Source organism: Corvus moneduloides, chromosome 7 (genome assembly GCF_009650955.1).
Source record: "Corvus moneduloides isolate bCorMon1 chromosome 7, bCorMon1.pri, whole genome shotgun sequence".
NCBI classification, from domain to species: domain Eukaryota; kingdom Metazoa; phylum Chordata; class Aves; order Passeriformes; family Corvidae; genus Corvus; species Corvus moneduloides.
Window position 1 is genome coordinate 14,498,981 of NC_045482.1, and position 20,268 is coordinate 14,519,248.

Sequence of the window (20,268 nt, forward strand, 5' to 3'; positions counted from 1 at the left end):
TTTTAGCCAAGGAAGAAGCAACCATACTTCTTAAATATTTTTGTGGTTAGGTAGAACACTAAAAGAAGTCCTTGAGCTACACTGAAAATTTTGACAGTAGAAAGGGGACACAACACTTAAGAAAAAATTAACTTGAATTCTGATGTGGACATGCAGATTTAATAGAAATGCACTGCATTTGCTTTTTGGTTATGTGGGTTTACAAGAGTGTTTTGGGTTTTTCTTTTTGCTTGAGCCTTGATATCCAATACACTGAACAGTTACACCCCTACCTCAGCTGTTCAGCACACTTCAGAAACAAAGCACTTCATATCTACACATTTTAATCACAAACTCTAAAAGGCTTCAAACAAATCCTGGTTACTCTGATCTTATTGCTTCTTTCTTGAAGAAATAATCTCACAAAAGAAAGTTGTGTGAGTGCTTATTTCAAAACAAAGGAGTTAACTTTTATTTATTGTGCAACAAAACCCCACATTTCAATAAACCAGGACAAAAGAATTCTACTCAGTAGGAAGATGCTGTTTCAGGTCAAAGAACCATTCTAATATTGTAGATTTTACTATAGATGAAATAAAGAAAAATCAAGATTTCAGTATCTAGCATGTACTGCTTACTAAAGACAAAGAGGAGGGTGGGTATCTTTCTTTGGTAAGAACTCCAAGTGAAATAGCAAATACAACTTTACCTAAATTATCTCTCAGGTCGCTAGCATCCTGATGAGAGTTGAAGTTGTAATTCTGTACCAGTTTTAGTCTCATACGTGAAAAATTTTCCACATTTGAAAGTTTCCAGTGAATAGGACGCTGTTTCCTAGGAAAACAAAAATATTACAAAAACAATCTGAATAAAGACCTACAGAAATGAAGTGATTACAAAAGAGTGCATATTTAGAAAAATACTGGTCATCCACTTGTACATTGTAAAAAAATAAAATATTAAAATGCAGTTTATTGCTTTTGTTTCTTTGCAGCTCTAATCATCACTCTTTATTTTGTAAACAGTATTTATTTTCACAGAATCATCAAGGTTGGAAGAGATGTTCAAGATCATCAAGTCCAACTGACAACCTACAACCACCGGAATCACTCCAAAATTACTTTCTAATATCTAATAAAAACCTTCCCTGACACAACCTGAGGCCATTTTCTCTTGCCCTGTCACTTGATACTGTACATCTCAAGCATGGTTATTGCAGTCAATTTGACCTGGTTTTAACTGATGCGTGGAAGTGGCTACCTGAAAACAGAGGCTAGACAAGAATAAGACAATAAAAGTAGGTATTTATTTGAAGAGCCTTCAAAGGTACACCCTGGGCAGTCAAAAGCCTCCAAGGGGCTCCACCCAAGATGGACGATGGATCACAGGTTTTTCACACTTTTCTAAGTTTGGTCCATTTGCATATCAGGGTTAATTCTCCAATTACAGTCTCAGGCAATGATGTAATTACCCCAAGTTTGCCTCCCATTCAAAGGCTTTAGTTTACATATTTTGGGGCCTGGGACAACAAGGTGTCCTTGAAGTGCAAACCTAGAAATGGTTTGTTATGTCTAACCAGAATGAGGGAACAGTAACTAAACAGACTGCATGAAGTTTCAGAGTTACATACTAAGCAAGAGGATCTGAAAAATATAAAAGCTAAAACCTAAGGCATCATAACCACATGAAACAGTCATGTGAGCAAATTCCTTTTAAGCATCATATACCATTTAGGACCTGCAGTCTCACCTTTCAGCCCAAGGCCCACGCTCAGAGAACAGGTAAAGCTGGGCTGCTCTCCACTGTCTCAGAGTGGCTGTGTGTTGACTACTAAGCTGCTTTAGCATACTGTTGTACCGCAGATTTTCCTGCCGAGCCTTTCTGCTGAATGGTTCCACGAAGTGCTCCTGAAAGACCATTGCAAATAAATCTAGCACTGAATTAACTCTGAGCGTGGAAAACAGTTTTGCAGTTTCTAAGAATTCTCATAAAACAAGAAGAAATGGAAAAGGTTTAGCAATAAAACATTCTGAAATTTTAAGGTAATACCTAGAACTAGAAGAAATAGTGACAGACTTCGATTTAAAGATGTGAAGAAACCATTATCAATGCTGAATCCACTTTAAAGCAATTTTTCATTGTCAGAAAAGTAGTCATTATTAGAAATCCTACTATAATAGGAAGGATTTTTCTTTCATTCTGGTATTCTAGAATGTGACTCTCATTGTATTTTTCCTTTAGCTACTTGAATAAAATAGACCTTCGAGTTTTGTTATCAAGAAAGCAAAGAGAACTGTAACTTCACTATGATATTTCCTGTAATTACCAGTTAGCTCTAATGCTGAAACTCAATCTGTACCTTGTACAGAAAGGTCAGTTTAGAAGCAATTTTTCCACACATTAGATAAGAACTGTTCACTGTTTTAAATGTTTTAATTGTATTGAAATAGGGTTAAAGAAAAAACCCAAACAAACAGCTCATAATGGAAAACAGGTTTTAATAATTCAAAACACAAATCAGAGTAAAAGACGACGCATCTTATGGCTGAGCATATTTCTACATTGCTGTACGAAAAGGAAGGCCTACTGTACTGAAATAACTCTGATTACACATAAGACTCTTAACAGACAGAGCAGAATTAGAAAGCATATCCTAGAAGTGCATATAGTCCCACTGCCCATAAAATCTTAAGACAATTAACCTGTTTACAGCCACTTGAACTGGATCATCCCGGAATTCACTTTCTCCGTCTTTTAGAAAGCAACTCTTGAGAGAGTTGTTTTAAGAGAACCTTGCACTCATTGAAAACCTTACCTGAAATTTAAGCTTACTTTCTCCTCTTTCCCGGTCTCGCTTGTGCATGTTCACCATAAATGCTTCATAACAATCTTTCCAATAAAGTGCCATCTGCTCATTATCATGTCTGAATGAACTCTCTTCATACTGCTTCATATTTGGAATAATCTGGTTCCACCAAAGCAAAATAAAAAGTACCACACGATTTCTGAATGGGTTCCTCTGCTTTCATTGCTGAAGGAGGGGGGAAATGATACAAAAAGAATTTACTACTTACGTATTTGTCAATATAAACTTGCCACTCATCAGATCTGCAGTATTCTTGAAAGTCCTCGAAGAAAGATGGGCTGCCATTGGTAGGAGGCAATGAAGGAAGGTGCAGGTTCATAAAGAGAAGTTCATAAATCTTGGATACCAATGTCCGAACAAGGGGAATCAAAAATGAGTAAGTTTCTGTCTTTTCTTCAATTGACCTACTCAAAATGCCTTCCAACCTCCCCAGGAGGTAGCATGCTTCAGGCTGGCTCTCAATTATTTTGGTCTGAAGGAGGGTGTTTAGTTTGGCTGCTGCCATAGCACAGACCTACAGAAACAAACAGCAAAAAATGAATGTGATCCTCCTTGAGCACCCATCTTTTTCCTGCCGCTTGTGCCTGCATAGTCCCATCCTCAAACAGAGGCCCTCTACCTCTTCCTTGTGCTCTGGAAGTGCACACTGACAGAGAGAGTAGAGTAAACCTGCAAACATAAGAATCAATAAAATATCTTCCCTATAGAAGGATGGGGGACTGCCACAGGTCTGCTCACTGGTATGAGCAGCTCTCCCATAAACCACAACAGTTACATCAACTGTGCCCTTAAAACTCACTACCACTTGCAGGAATTTGCAACAAACCTGTAAGTTGTCTTGTGCAATGAATCCAAGAAGCAGCTGGACTTGCACCTGTGAAAGCCTAATTGCTTCTAGGCCAGCAGAGTACCAGACTGACAGGCTATCCATGAGAGTCACTAGTTCTTCCAAGAGCTATTACAGAAACAGAAAATTTGCATAAAATTAAAATAAATAAAATAAATTGAAATAAAAGTAACAATAACTACTCTAGCTGGAGACACAATAATTTCAAAGAGCTGAGGAAGAAGCTGTGTTCATACTTCTAACTTAACCAAACACAGAAAATCATCCCGGAACACAGAAGTTAAACCAGCAATTTGAAGAAATTCCTGACAACAAAAATATACCTAGCCCAGTATGTTAAGTCAAGTATCTCTCCTGAATAAAGCCATATATATAGTATATATGCTTATTGTTTTTCCTATAAATTAACTCCAGTAAATGCCATTTCCTTAGAAAATTTAAAAAGACTTCACTCTAGGAGGGACTTCTTTCTGTCAGTATTTAGATGGCAGAAATGATACAAGCCTTGTGAAAGGTGGGTCTCCCAAGGCAAATGGCACATTTCACTACCCAGATATGTTTGTTTAAAACTAGTACACCATGATATGTTCTCTAACAAATTACTTGAATGTAAAATCATTCTGACTGAAATATCCCGTTTAGGATATTACAGTGCGTTAAGTTCTCCCTGGGCACAGTGGAAGATAATTTATGAAAGTACTGTTATTTTCAATTCAGAGTTGACAAGAAGCACAACTCTCATTGCTCCAAAGTTCAGCTCTCATTTCTAATTTGGTTTCCCAACAGAAGGTAAAGCTTTTAACAAGAAGAAATTTTTTTAAAACAAGCAATTTAAAACTTTAAGCTATGTTTATTTATAAACAGGCATTTTGGAGAACAGCATAGGAATTATTGTGTTAATGATTCTTGACATTATACTTTTTTTCCCAAAGAAAGTAGCCTTAAAAATATTGGAAGATTTCTAGTGAAATAGGGATGGTTTTCATATAATCTCTCTCCCCTTTTGCTTAGAAAAATTGAAAAGCAATGACAACTCAGACTAGAGGAAGCAATACCAGTGCCAGAAATTACTAAATGCTGAGATAAATTATGTGTTGGAACTCCAAGATGGGTCAAAATCCAGAAGTGACATTTCCCAACTTGCAACTGAGCGCAGAGTTTTGGCTGGTCTTTCATTCAGGACGCTCGGAGAGTCACAAATGCTGATAAACAGTGCAAAACCTGCTTAGGCTACAACTGATGCTGTTTCATTAGCTTTTACATTTTTTAAGTATTTCTCCAGTCTGAAGAGACCTGGATTCTCAGTAAAGAGTACCACTTACGTGCCTATTTAATTTGCAAAACTAACTATATTCCCTGTGGTAAATATTCACATTTTATTCATGAAGGGGCACTAATCCACTCCACCATAAATCCTTACTCTGTAATATCTGCAGTTTAAAAACATATGACTAGAAGCGTGACAGCGTCCAAACTAACAACTTTCTTGTTACCATTTCAGCCCACATACAGTACTTCCATTATGCAGTTACTGTACCTTTTCTGTCCATAAATTTGAATTAATTAGTCCTTCTGCCTGCAGGAAACCTTGTACAATTAGCAAGAGCTTGAAGGCATTTTCAGCATGTGTAGGGAGAGCTTTTGAATCTCTGTTATCAGTGACTGACCATTCTAACATCTTCTCCAGCAAGCTGCATGGAAAACAAAATCCCAAAGTAAGTATTACATGTTCTAAGTGTAAGTGGCTTTTAAAAAATCCAATTAAGTATTTAATTGGATCTCTTAGTCTGCAGTTACATAACTGCCATCTTCTTGATAAGCCAGAGAGATAAAAGCGATTGAGAGACTCATGAAAACAGCGATAGTTTTAAAACCTTCTGACCACAAGACACTCTTAAATAGGTGCTGGAATATATTTCTGACAGTATGTGAAGAGACAGCAAAGAAAAGTACATCTTGTTGGGAAATACCCACCCTTCCCAGCTTCACTCATATCCCTCAATTTTCTGTTTATCCTCAAAAGGGATGAACTGTACACTCACTTGAGTTTTATTTCATCAGAAGGCCGCAACAACTCGTTAGACATCCCCAGTTTGGTGAGAGCAGAGAACACCTGTCCTCTCTCAATCCAAGCATCATCATCAGACTTTTCAATACCTTTCCACATTATACACAGTAGGATGTCTGTAAGTAACCGTATGAGTTCATTATCACTCCCCTACAAAAGAAGTGAAATATTTAAAGCCCTTCGAGTGTAGAAAACCTTCAAAACATTGCTTATTCATCACAGCCCCTATGCTTTCATGTTTCAACGTTTGAAGCTCTGCAGTCTAAAGTTCAATTGAAAAGCTCATGAAAACACAAATATAAGAGACTGTAGCTTGCTTGTATGTTGTACAACAAGCTGCCTTTAGCCACCCTTGATTTTTTCATAGCAAGTCTGCTGTACACCTCCTCTGGATGATAAAGGATGTTTAAATACAGAAGGGGGGAGATTTTGCAGTTTTTCGTTTGTGGTTTCTTGTGGTTGGGAGGGGAGGTTGGTTTTATTTTTTTGTTTGTTTGTTCTATTTTTTTTTAAACACCAAAGCTATCCCAACTGGACAATCAAAAAAAGAAGGCCCATTACAAAAGGAAGTACCCCTACTCACTATAAAAGAGCTATATTGTTCACTTTTCTGTTGGATGATAGAAGGGACAAAAAACCCCAAAACATTCATTAAGGAGACTGAAAGAACAAAAAGAAATTGCCAGCAGTTGGAGAAATCAGTCACATATGGAGTGAGTTACTTACTCCTTGGTTTTCTAATAGAGAAAGCTCAGCAGCGAAGCCCACATCATTTGTAACACCCAGCTCTTTGTCAGGCTGCCCAGAGAAGGGCTTTGTGCTCTCTGTGGGTGAGGGAGTGCTGGGCTGGCTGTCTGTCATCTGATTCCCAACATCAGCCAGTTCATAAGAGTCAACACTGGACAGATCTAAACTCAAATGTGAAGGATTACTCTGCCACAATTCTTCTCGGTCCTCCGAACTGAAAGACATCTCTGCTGTGGATGCATCTTCCCGCGGCATAACAGAGAAATGGGCAGGGACATCCAAGGATTTGTTGTCTTCTAAACTCCACTGATCAAACAGACCATTAACTGATGCAAAGTTGCCAGCTTTGTCTCCCTCTGTTTTATCAGGTTGATGTTTCTGAAGCTCTTCAGTAGGAGGCTTTTTTTCCTCTTCCCTGGAGGAATCAGTCCTGTTCTCCTTAAAGCCAATCCGGACCTCTGAGTTTTCTTTCAGGAATAGTCTAACCAAAGTGTCCTGCCAGCCCAGCTGCTGGGAAATCTGTTGTGCTGCATCCAATTGGGAATGCAAAAGGTGCAAAATCTAAGGATAGAAGATATCCCATACCTACACATTAATTTTATCTTGTAACTGCATCCATCTGGCTTTTCAATTAAACATTTTACAATCTTACAGCTTCTTTACTTTTCTTACAACCTTATATAAAGAGCCACAATTGGCTAATAATAAGCAAACAAGCAAAAAAATCATTTTTCCTCACTAAAAATATATATTTGAGAAAAAAGAAAAAAAAAGTAAAAAATTCTCAGGAGTAGGGGAGAAAAGAAGCTATCAAAGCATATTGGTAAGTTGCCATATTTCAGTAACTCTTCTGCAACCATTCCTTCAAAAGTCAGTTATCTCAATAAATAATCCCATTCAGGCATAGTTTAAAAAAAAATTATTGAATAGAAAATATGCTTGATTAGGAGCTATGAAATAGATAAAATTAATAAAATTGCAGTATTAATTGCTTACTGATAGTGTACATTATAGTTTCACTTCTTCATTTTGGGAAACCTTAATAGACTATATGGTGTCTCACAGCTACATTCAGTACTAATTCCAGTGATATTAGCTTCGAGAAAACTCAGTAATTCAGGGAGCCTACTATCTCAAACCTGTAGAAAATACAGGCTATTTGAGAATCATGATAGAGGCTTCCCTTTTTGTTCTGGCTTTTAAAAGTACTTGAATACACAAAATGCAACCGTAAGTGACGGATGGGTTTGCTTTTTAAAATAAATCATTGCTAAAAAAACAGTAACAACAAATACTGCCACTGTGTTTTAAAGAAATAATTCAGCTATCACACTGTATAGTTTATAGGCTTGAAGGACAGTATTCCAGTTCTAAAGAAGACAACTAACCTTTCTACAGATAATCACTCTCATGTTTATATCTGACCTATGAGCCAGATACACTACAGCTAGGAGATCCTTATAATTCACAGCAGGATCTGTAGGGAAGAAAGAGAAAAGCCACCATAAACGATACCACACAAGAGAATGTAACAGATAAATATTTAAAAATTGCCTTGGAAGTTATGACTGCATCCAGGGATAGCAAAAGGAACAAACTTCAGGGAACTAAGAAAATGTTAGCTGAGACCAATGGGAACTTTGAATAGAAGAGCTCTACAAGTAACACCTCTGGCTTTCCTCAACAAAAACCAGGTATGTTTGCCTCTGAGCAGCAGGAGTGTACTGATGTTAGACACAGAACTTGCCAATTACCTGCATACAGAACTTGGTTAAGAAGGTTTTTAATAAGAGAGACAGTAACTGGTGATTCATTCAGAAGGAGCCCCAGCCCAGAGTACCCCACTTCTCTGAGTCTCATACGGTGCTTGCTACGTTCATAAACTTTGGTACATTTCAACATCTCTTCCACAATCTGTAAGAAAAAGCAGACACAAACAAATTGAACACAAAAAAGCATCCAGATCTCTTAAGCTTGTGTATGACATAACATGCTGGTCCACAGTTTTTAAAGTTTATTTGGTAAGCTAACTCAAACAACATGGACTTTTTTTTAAAGATCCAAAAACTTTATTTCAAGAGAAGGCCAATTCCTTTGTGACAATGCCATCTAGCTAACATAGCAGAAGAGATAAGAAAGAAGCATATTTGGATGATTAGTATCTTTGTAATTACATACACTTCCGCAGCCAGACCAATGCAAACCACAAATTCATGTTCGACTGATTAATCTAGGAACACATCACTCAATTCATTACCTTGAACACAAGTTCTCTAAGCTTGTCAGAGTATCTTTGATGCAATAACAGAGCATAAAGAATATCAGCATTCCCTGGTTCAAAGAGCAATAAAAAAAGCTGGTCTGGGGTTGGACTGGAATGAAGTAGGCTGAAGAGAACGTCCAAAATTCCACAGAGCTACAAAATTAAGACAACTAAATTAATCCACAGTTTATTCAGATTTCATGCTTTGTTTTAGGAAAATTTTCTTGTTTTTAAGTTTTACCTTTTCTGGTTAATAGACATTCTGTTGCTCATTATTACTGCATTTAAACAATTTTTAATACTTTTTTCTCTTTATAGAACACCTTATCAAACTAAGCAGAGACACAAAGCAACTTCAAGTGCTGCTGATGTCTACAAAATAGAAACTACAACTCCTGATCAGTTGAAGTTCAATTCATTTGGTTTTGTAAACTAAGATAGGATGTGCCATTAGAAAAGTTATCTCAGCTACATCGAAACAGAACCACACATCAATTAACATTTTGCTTGTGGTCATTTTCTTCTTTGTTCATGCTTCTTTTTAAGTACATGAGGCAAGATTTCTAAATGCCAAGAGGCAAAACCAAAACATGCACAGCTTAAACTATTAATTTATGCCATGTTGAATACCTGCTCCTCATCACTGGTGGCAGCTATGTATCCTACAATGCTCTGAATTTCTTCATGTGTTCCACCTTTGCTCAGGAAATACTTGATCAGTCCATACAGGGATGTCCGTATTGTTCTCAGGTCATCAGGAGCCAAATCACTGTCTTTACAACCAGTCCTATATGCCAATAGACCAGAAAGGCAACCTAAGGAAGTTCTTCATGGCTCATAAACAGCAATTTGATGGTGCCAGTTTAGTAATTTTTCATCTATCATGCACAAGTTTTCAATTTTACTGAACTCAAGCAACTGCATAGGAATAAGCAAATCACACTTAGCAAGTCTATAAAAGCCCTGAAATGTAGACTTGTACTGATCTGGATTTGGTCAGGATTGCAAGTTCTCACCTCCCACAGGAAAGAGCAAAGTCACTAGCCAATCTTCCTCAAGCACATAACTATATTCCTAAGCAGATATAAATCATCAGCACCGAAAGGGTAACATTTTAAATTTTTAAAGAAGTCCTACTTCAAATTCTACAAGTATTTAAAAGAACTTAAAATGCTCAAGTTTTTGTAATGGTAATGATCTATGACTTAACTTGCGTTGTTGAACACAAGTCCTACAATTTTGTTTACAAGCACTCCTAGTGACACTGACAAACTTTACATAATCTTAGGATAAAAATTCAAGGCAAAGAAAAGTGGTAAGTCAAATGGGAAAAAAAATTAATGCCATTTTGTGAATTAAATCAACCACCAAAATCCAACCTGCAGTTTTATTTAATAATTTTCTCACTAGAATGATGGCAAAACACTCCAAGAGCCACATACAATAAGTGAAGAGCTCGAAGTAGTAAAACTCATACCCGTAATAAATCCTGAGTGTGTCTAGAAGAAACTGCACACCATACTTCTTTCTGAAGAGTCTTCTACTGTCTTTGATGATTGTAGAAAGATACTGTATATGTCCTGCAATATAAAGTTTTCTTTTAGAACCAAGATAAAGATTTGTGTCAAGTGAAGAATCTTATGTCTTCACACAGTTGCCCAAGTCCAAGAGCTCACCAATTCTGAAGGGAAAGTCACCACTGTTCCAGATACTGAAGTCAAAAAGTAAGTGTTGGTACATCTGTTGCAAAAGCTGTGTGTTCTTTTCTACTGAGACTTGCTCTATCAACAACTGTACAGCCATCAGTACATTCACATCCATTAAGACTCTTGGCACCTTGCAAAATGACAACAGGCGTTAGCACTCAAAATACTGCATGTCCTAATAAAATTTTATTTTTAAAAATGGAAGTTTCTTTTATCTTTTACAGCAATGTCTGCTCCATTAAAGCAATACAAGAAACACAAAAGTAGTCTAGAATACAATTCAGAATCTGTATAAAAAAAGCAGAACATGGAAAAAAAAGAAACTTATTTCACTTTGCAGATAATGGCCAACTGCTCACACCTTTTTGCTTTCAGAAACACAAGAAAGAAAAGTACTTACCTAAGGAGGCCTTTAAAGACCCTGGCATCCTCACTACGCTTCTAAATAATCAGAACCTCATCCACAAAATCCATTACTAAAGGATGTTTCTCAAGTTTTCTCACCTTCTGTAACAAGGCTCCTAGGGTGGCAACTCCATGGGAGTGAATGAGATTTTCCTGATTAACCTGATGTCCCTGAATAAAGTGTTTTATCATCAAGATGAAAGTTGCAATTATGTTCTTCTCCAGACGTGCTTCTGCAAAACAGAACAACAGTAGCAAAAGTCTTATGGTTCAACATTGGATCACTGCATAAAAAGAGGGGAAAGAGTAAAATCAGGTGTTTATATTCCTATTTCCTGAACTTCTCAACTCCTGTTCCTTAGCTGTAGACCGTCTTTAGATTTTTTTCCTGTGCGGAATCATAGCCATTCCATGCCTCTCCAGAACAAAGTGATCCCAGTCCTGACTTCAGTTGCTTCATCCATGGCTGCAGGTTACAAACTTCTTTTACAATCTTTTGCATATGCTGCAGTTATTGTCCCTCTGTTTCAAACTGACACTTTCTAGCCATGGTATGTAAAAAAACTACAGACAGAGAGAAAAAGATCTATTTTCTTACTTCAGTCTACCATTTCATCTTTGAAACGAACAAAACAAGTTGTGTTTTCCCCTACAAGGTCTGATTTCTCAGTGGTTTTTGTTAAGGTCAAAGTTAATTCTCAATATTAGCACAGCTTTTAAAAGAATCTATTCTTAAAGCATCCTTTCAGTTTCTTTTCTTTTTAATCCAAAATGTGACTATGTATGGAAGAGATAGGAGCCTGAAGATTTTTTAAAGAAAATAAAAGTTTGGCTAAAGGCTAAATAAATAGTACAGTTCTGAGGTGGCTGTCTCCATGTGGCTGTGTGACCCAGAACTCCAGCTGTAGGAAAGCTTCTCCTATTGATATTAGGATGTTTTACATCAAATATAATTTCTCAAAATAATCGGAACAGAAATTAAAACAATGTCATACCTTGGCACCTGTAACAGTAAATCATGAAAAGAAAAATAATGCTACTAAATATAGCTATATTTGAAATACATTATATTATTTTTATATAGTGCTGAACTCTTGGTATTCAGTATCCATGTCAGGTATCTAGGGACAGAAAAAGCCTTTCAGCTTTACATAGGTACTCTGGAAAATCCAGCACATAATAAGCAGCTCTCTGTCATTCACAAAAAGACTTTTAAAATCAAGCTTAAAAATTAGTTCACTTCAGCTGCACTTTCCTACCTGATGCCTTTGTGGATGGAAACACCACCCAGTCACCCTCTACAGGAGTTACTCTTTCTGGAGGCAGAGTTCCCCCTTCAGACTTCTCATGCATCTGTCCACCAAGAAAGCTGATCTGCTCCAGCAATGGAAACAGCACATTTATTCCACCAATGCAGTTGATCATATCCTGAATCAAGAGAAAAGGCAGGATAAACATCACCAGAAGTAAAATCACCTCAACAATAACAAAGATTTACTCCACATTCAGGAGTACTCACAAACCAATGAGAATGTCTCAAAGACCACTTCGAAACTAGCTTAAAACACTGTTTAACACCAGGATTGCTCAAGTTCTGGCCATGACAATTACACATGGGCCATCCTGTCAGCTCTTGTTTTGAAAGTACATTTTTTACATTTCCTTCCTCCTCCCCCCATATAAACACTGGAAACTGAAGGATACAAAAACTTAGAAAGAATCTTCTGCTAAATATATTTGAAAAACAGGAAAAACATTTTTCTGATTTTTAAGTTACTTGCAGCAAGCAGTAAGAGAAGACTGTAAGATTATACACACCTCTGCTTTAACAATCTTCCTGCAAGATTTCAACTTCAGGCAGTTAAAAAATAATACAATTTTATTTTGGTTTTTAAAATAACTCTACACATACATCAATTCTAAGCCTCTCCTTAAAATTCAAGTCTCCAAAGTTCCCTTTTTCCCCCTCCTCCTCACAAGCAGAGATAGCACAAGACAGTCCCTGGAGGTGTTTAAGGACTGACTGGATGTAGCACTTAGTGCCACAGTCTAGTTGACAAGATGGTGTTCAGACCAGGTTGGACTTGACGACCTCAGAGGACTTTTCCTATTTACTTGATTCTGGATTCTGTTATTCAAACAATGCTTCTTGTGGTAAGGGATAATATATTCAAATCACAAGATTTCTAGAAGTGATTCACAACCACTTCAAATCAATTCAAAATCAAGATCCTAGCAAGCTACTCAGAGACACCTACTCATTTCCCCAGCTTCATCCAACAATGATCATTGTGGAGTACAAATACCCATTACTGGGCAAAGAGGACAAATTGAAGTATTTTAAAACTATTCATATCACAGCAAAATTAACCATTAAGTGTCTGAATTTTCTTAACATTAGTCTCTGCAAGTGATTGTAGAGATATGCATGGTGGATATGTACAGTGTAGCTCCAACAACATTTCCTTATTAATTAGTTTGCCAGTACAATCAATTGTTCACTGTTCTTGAAAAAAAAGCAGGTCTTTTTTATCTGTTCATACATTTACCCCAAGATAAAAAAATGTGGTATTCTACTGACTACTCACAAGTGTTAACATAACCCTACTAATCTTAACCTAACTTGGAGTTTATGACTGCAAGAAAACCATGATAGAATTCCCTAGAGATGACAAAATGCTCTCAATACACAACGTGCATTCAACATTATTATGAAGAACAGTTAGCTACCACAAAGTATCTTCATGTACTGTGACAGTAAGAGCAGTGGCCCTCGTAAGTCCTCAATAAATGTAATGTAAATGCAACATTGCTCCAGGTACAGCATTAGCCCATTAATTCTCAGTACAAAAACATGCTGTACCTGCTAAATATAATTTGCATTATGACAATAACTTCCATCATTCCAAAAGTTAAGTGAAAGCACACAACCCCTGCCATTTTTACATCAGGTTCTGCCTCTTTAGAACACTTTTACCTTGATGTCCCAGTTCACTACTTTGTTTCCAGTTAGTCTTCCATGTAAAAGATTTGCAGACAGGTCAAGACAAATTGGGTTTCTGCAGGCCTGTTAAACAAATGAAGAAGCCATGATATCATTTATGAAACAACTTACAGATGCTTGAACACAAGATTTTGTGCCAGTGTGTTGATATTAAAGTATTTAAACAGCGTGAAACCCCTAGAATATATGTTATTTTAGATTTGACATTCTCTATTGTACAAGATAATGCCATGCTTTTGCCTAACATGAACAAAACCTACTGTCTCCGCACAAGACTCCAGTTTAAGAAAGCTCTCACTGCTCCTTATCTTCCCATGAAAACCACAGTGCAAACACTGAAAATACACACTGTGTAGTTGAACAGAAATGATGTCCTGTTTCATACCTTTGGTGTATAATGAAGGAGCACCTTACTGGGGAGGTCTGCTACTTCAGCTTCTTGAGACTTCCATGGAGTTAAACAGTTTGGACCTAAAAAAAAAAGGTATATAAAATTATATAGTATATATTTAAGAGTCCACTGGATATTAATGTTGCCATTTACAAATTTTATACCACCAAACTTGTAGGAAGAACAAACAAGACAGTCTGAACCATATCTATTTGAGACATGTTTTGAAGAAGAGTCCCTGTGACTTCAATCATTCATTTCAGAGGGTCTGCTTAAAAAGGAACATATTCTACAGGAAAAGCTAAACTACACAAAGAGGTGTTATACATTCAAACAGCTCTAATGTTTGTCTTTACAAATACCTGTCTCATATTTGTCACTCATCTCTTCATCAAGCCTAAATGCCCAGAAAATAAGTAACCTTCAAGATAGTTTTGTTCAGCACTACAAAATATATCCTTTAAATAATGCAAGTGTTTTAATGCTAATCTGTAACAACCTCAAGTCATTACGGAACTTAATACCTTTAACACTCTGAACTGTACAACATAGCTTTCAGAGTATTTTCTTTAAAATGATCACTTAATTATTGATCTTTATGGAAAAATCCTCAAGCATAAATCACCTTTAAGTGGCCTATCAAAATAAAGGCAATACTTGAAGAGTCTCAACTACAAACACATGTAAGCAAACAGCAGCAAAAATTCAGAACTTACAAGGGAAATTATTACCTAACATTTTAATTTTGGCAGGTCTGTACATATGATAAACAGATGAGTTCATGCAAACATAATATTTTTAAATCAAACTTTGTAACATTTATTAAATGTTAAGCTTATTTGCTTTAAAGCCCTCTCACTTAGGTCAGCTCTACAGTTCTTCTGGATTGTAAGTTCTTCTTTATGTGTCTGTGTAGAGCAAAGCTTAGTGGGGTCTTCTTTGTAACTCCTTCCTTTTACTTCGCTAAAACCAGTACAGCCACCACTTACCTGCTAAATATAATGCTTTCACCTGAGAAGGCTGCAGTGCTTCATGGAAGATAATAACTGATCCAAGTTGGCCCTCCAAAGATGTTGGACACCCCCATTCACTGTCCTGAGTCCCTGCTGAGATCATCTTGGTGATGAACTCTGGTTTTCCAAGCACCCCACCCCAGCTTCCTGTAGCAAGAATGCCCCCAAGGGATGTCCGATGGGGCATAACTGGGGAGGAAAAAGGTGGATCTGGTATCTGAGATGGAGGAGGAGTTGTTGTTCTTTGACCAGCTGAACCAATGCAGCAAGAAGCAAAAGACTGGAGAGTCACACATGGAAGACAGAAAATAAAACACATACTGTAAATTTAAGCTTTAAATCTGAAGGCTGCACCTAGCAAATCTGAACTAAATAAATGAAACCAAGAGCAACAAGTTTTGTCATGCCCTGAAAAACAAGCAATCCATCACAATAGGCCAAAAAAACAAGCATATACTTCTCATAATCAGAGAGAACACCCTTTCTCCAACTAAGAGCAATTTGGTTACCTCAACTGCTGCAAGACCTCTGGCAGGAGCACAGCCAGGAAGGACAGTGCTCCAGATACTCCTCCATAAATACTCTTCTGGATTATATTCCAAAATACTAGCCCAGCACATCTACTACTGTACATTTTTCACATCAGTTAGTCCACTCAAATAGACGCCCTCATGGTAAGCTTACTTGCCCTATTTCTAGTTACCTTGAGATTTATAGTGCTTATTTTACAGATGGGCCAAAATCCACAGTTTTATCTTGAAATGAAAAATACACTTACTCTCATTTTTAAGTTTTATACTGATTTTACCATTACAGCATCCAACTTAACTGTTTTCTCAACATACTTAACAAATATCAAATTAGAACTTAGAAAAGATGGAAGAATGTCGGGTGTTGTAGCCCAGTTTAATATAATTTTGCTCCACAAAAGAAGGAACAATGCTTACAAAGGGAACCAAACATAACATACACTCATTTTGATGGCTAGTGTATTTTTTTCGGCTAAATGTGTACACAACCAAAATGGTTAGATTAACTGCATGTAAAATGCTTATCCAGTTACCAAAGAAATAAGGAATAGCATATTAAGGAAACATTAAAAAATGGAAGTAAAAACATATGAAAACACTGAAAATAACAGGGAATATACCTCACTGAGTACTGTTACACCAATCCTCCTGGCAGAGCTGCCACTTATTATGATGCCATCATAAATTATGTCAATATGCTCAGGCAATTATTTTGAGGAAAACCCCGTGATTTAATCAATGTCATCTGGTAGAGTTTTTTGTTTTTAAACTGAGATAACTAAACAAGCATTACTTAATGGTTAGTTACACTCCAAAATGATATTCTGGACAATATTCAAAGCTGAACATTATTAGCAATTGGCTGAACTCTCATTGCTATCTGAGAGCTCATCCTACCAGGGGCATGGCTCAGAAGGGCACTTACTTCATTCATAGCAGGGAATCGAAGCGGGGCAGAGACCTTCTGCTGTCCATTGACGTAGATATACACCAGGCTCTGACCAAGGGGCCTCTTTCCAGGCACATGAACAATAGTTATGTTGTGCTGGTTATGCAATAAAAAATAATTAAGTCATTATTAAGAGCAGTGAAATTATTATATGAAATTATTTAACTTCATCTCTACTAAGCTGGTAAAGAAAGCACTTAAGAAAATATATCCAAAGCATCAACAAGAATATAAAACCACCTGCTGCTTCCATTTTAAAGTACTAAACGTAATGTTTACATGTAAACATGTTTCTGAAGAGAAAGATACAGCTCCTCCATAATAATGCACATCAGTTTTCAAGTATGGGAATATAAAAGGGTAAGGCAGAAACAGCACCACAGCTAATTTATTCACATAGCACCACAGCCACTTATGCTTGTGTTAATGTAATATAAAAAACCTCTAATGCTGTAACAAGCTTAATAAAAAATGCCTAATAACACATGCATAAATTAGCCCAATCAACAACTAATCTATGTGAAAATTGCTTGCATTATTTGAGATTAAATCTGCTCTTAGGCAATGAATTATTGAAATATTATAAAATAGACTATTCATAACACAATCAAAAAAATAGAATTTTGACTTCTGAGCTAACAATACAATCCTAAACAAAGTGTTTGTCAGTATCAAATCTTACCCAGAGAGAGTCAAAAAAGCAATGGTCAGGCAGCATCACTGTTGCATACTCCCTCTTCGTGCACACTGCAACCACCAATACCCCTGAGCATGTAATAAAGGCTTCAAACCCCATACCACTTCCAGTAAAAAAGCTACAGAAAGGCAAAAAGACAAAGACACATAATCAAGCACTTGCTTCATAAAAACTACCACCTAACAATACATTCATTAAGGAGAAAATCCACTCAAGTTGTTTGATGGTGGTCCAATATTTATAATGTGACTGTTACTCGTATATTAAAAAAGAAAAGACCAAAGAGACATTTTGTTTGCTTCTGATTGTTAGCACCCAAAAAGTTAAATTATATCAAGAACCACTCATGTCAATATTCACTGTTTAAGCGCATGAAGGTGTCTGCTCACTGTGCTCTTATACAAATCAAGAGTTCATTACCTTTACAAAACACTGTGTGAAGGCTGTTCTGGTTTTGGGTGGGGGATTGGATGGATTGATTTTTGGTTTTTAATGTTGTTTTGTTTAAGCAATGAACCTTAACACAATTTGGAGTTATGGATGTTTAAACTGTAGATGACAAGACATCATAACAGAGAAACTACACGGTTATTTCTGTAACAGAACCTGGCTCTGGTGACAGAAGAAAGCTCTCCTTTCCCAGACTAAGCATTATGTATTGCCTTCAATGAAGATAAGCAGAAGTACCACATGTCACAGGGCACAGATGGCCCACATCTGACCTGTAGGCTGTAGCAGTTACAGTAACTGTACCTATAGAGCTGCTTCCTCTTGCCGCTTTTGCCCGTCGTGCCAGGGTCCACCCGGTCCTGGTCAAGGCAGAGCCAGGCGTTGAAGGAGAATGCCGAGCCCGGCCACCTGTGGATGGCGGGCACGGCGATGCCGGCCATGCTGTGGTGCAGGTTGAAGTACTGCAGGGCGCTGGCCATGCCCTGCTTCCGAGCCATGGCCAGCAGGGCGCGCATCACCGGCACCGCGTACGGGTGAGCCACCCGGGGCTCCTCCGGCCTCAGCAGCCGCACAAGCTGGAGCAGCTCTTCCGAGCCCATGGACTGGCTCCCCAAGGAGCCCAGCAGGGCAATCAGGTTCTCTGCACACGTACAGTGGAGCGCCGAGTGAGAATTGAGGGTCTCGATGATACGGATGACCATATTTGCATTGACACACGTGGCACGACTCTGCCTGTCAATGCAGCAGATTCGCCTCAACCAATTTGAGATGAAAATCTGCAGCTCATGTGATTCTAGTTCTGGAAGCCACTGGATGAGGAGCAATAAGGGCTGGACATTACTAATGCCTAGTATCCCAACAGCCATGTGGTCACCTTCAACAGCCTGAAAAACAGACATGAAATGCAGTAAGATAGGGCTAGAAGTACTGTTGAAAGATGTCAGCATTTCTGCATTCAAAGCAGGCACAGCTCACCATATTCATGAGTTCTTCCAGCAATTCCCGTGAGGGTTGACCCAGTGATTTTAGTACCTCATATATGTGTGCATAGCCAATCCTCTCCTTGAAGACCTCCTGAGGATAAAAATTCCAGTCTCACTAACAAATAATATGGATAAAAATTGCTTGTCTAGTGCAGCAGGTTCTAATTCAACACAGTATTAGACACATAATAATTAGAATATAGTAATTAGAGGTTAGAAATTTGTTTTTGATAACTTGCTCATTCTACTGTCTCTAGAATGCTGCAGATGAGAAGCATTTCACTGCAGCATACAGATAAATAAAAGTTCAAAGTTGTATTTTATTAATTACCTATAAAATAACACAATTACTTTGGTATAATCCAAATGTTAATACTATCACAAAGAACAAATAGCTTCGTTTTTCATCTTTTTAGTGCAAGCTATAGCATGAAATGTTTCCATTGAAAATTAGAAGCATTCAACTATTAACCTTTCAGTAAAAGATTTTTCTAGACCAGATTATAAACCACCCATCCTAAACACTTTAAAAAAATTAGAGAAGTGTTTCAAGGAAGCTTTCCTGAAAACAAATTGATTTTACAAGAAGAAAAAAAAAATTAAATCAATCAGCAAAGTTCAAATGGTAGTATCCATTTATAGTTTAATTAATAAACAGCCAACACATCATACGGAATGAATACTCTTCTCCTGGCTATACTCTGTGTTGAAATTATTTTTTTTTTTTAAAGAATAAATCTTTCAACAGAAGTGAGGTGATTACTTAGGTAAACATGAAAAGAAAAAATACACGTTGCAGTAGAAGTTCAACTGAAAACTACTGACTCTGTGTGAATCCCAGCTAGTCCCCACCTCCAACATACAACTCTTCCCAGGCTTTCCAGAGTCTGTGGCAAAATAAGCACTTTCAGTAATGCTCTGGAGGAGCATAACTGATCCTGTTGTCTCTCCCTCAAGCTGTACTGAAAGTAGCAACAAAATCAGATGATTGCCACTCTTCCTTTACCCTCCACTGTACAGTCACGTCCCTTTGCCTGTACCAAGACCAGGGAATCATTCAGCCAAGGGTTAATTTAATGAACTCTGCAACCCAGGAATAAATACAGTTTGTCCAAGGGCTTAGCTTCCAGTCAGAATCACAAACTAACCACAACATATCCATTTACCAAATCACCAGAATAACTACCAAGGAAGGGCACAGGGCAGTGGCATGACCACCATCTGGACAGCAATACTGTCCTGACTTTGTTTAAAGCCATAAAAAACTACAACACAAACTGTTGCCTGAAAATTCCTCTAAATACCCACTAAGTCTATCCCATATATTCATGAGAAAAGTAACAACTGTACCTCCTTTACAAAGGTTCCAA

General features: G+C 37.4%; 1 protein-coding gene across 6 annotated transcripts in view; it reads right to left on the reverse strand.

Annotated features, from left to right (window-relative positions):
- Positions 1 to 20,268, reverse strand: part of NBEAL1 (neurobeachin like 1) — a 75,573-nt gene that overhangs the window by 21,721 nt on the left and 33,584 nt on the right. For all 6 annotated transcript variants that reach the window (XM_032114798.1, XM_032114797.1, XM_032114801.1 and 3 more), the window contains 23 exons: positions 18,891 to 18,989; positions 18,219 to 18,799; positions 17,451 to 17,583; positions 16,745 to 16,864; positions 15,266 to 15,569; positions 14,271 to 14,356; positions 13,859 to 13,948; positions 12,141 to 12,309; positions 10,981 to 11,114; positions 10,447 to 10,606; positions 10,248 to 10,350; positions 9,401 to 9,557; positions 8,765 to 8,923; positions 8,262 to 8,421; positions 7,896 to 7,984; positions 6,487 to 7,068; positions 5,735 to 5,910; positions 5,230 to 5,383; positions 3,672 to 3,800; positions 3,054 to 3,359; positions 2,795 to 2,944; positions 1,729 to 1,886; positions 689 to 813 (listed from right to left, as the gene is read on the reverse strand). In XM_032114798.1, coding sequence (XP_031970689.1) covers positions 689 to 813; positions 1,729 to 1,886; positions 2,795 to 2,944; positions 3,054 to 3,359; positions 3,672 to 3,800; positions 5,230 to 5,383; positions 5,735 to 5,910; positions 6,487 to 7,068; positions 7,896 to 7,984; positions 8,262 to 8,421; positions 8,765 to 8,923; positions 9,401 to 9,557; positions 10,248 to 10,350; positions 10,447 to 10,606; positions 10,981 to 11,114; positions 12,141 to 12,309; positions 13,859 to 13,948; positions 14,271 to 14,356; positions 15,266 to 15,569; positions 16,745 to 16,864; positions 17,451 to 17,583; positions 18,219 to 18,799; positions 18,891 to 18,989 — 4,324 coding nt within the window. The remainder of the gene's footprint in view (positions 1 to 688; positions 814 to 1,728; positions 1,887 to 2,794; positions 2,945 to 3,053; positions 3,360 to 3,671; positions 3,801 to 5,229; positions 5,384 to 5,734; positions 5,911 to 6,486; positions 7,069 to 7,895; positions 7,985 to 8,261; positions 8,422 to 8,764; positions 8,924 to 9,400; positions 9,558 to 10,247; positions 10,351 to 10,446; positions 10,607 to 10,980; positions 11,115 to 12,140; positions 12,310 to 13,858; positions 13,949 to 14,270; positions 14,357 to 15,265; positions 15,570 to 16,744; positions 16,865 to 17,450; positions 17,584 to 18,218; positions 18,800 to 18,890; positions 18,990 to 20,268) is intronic.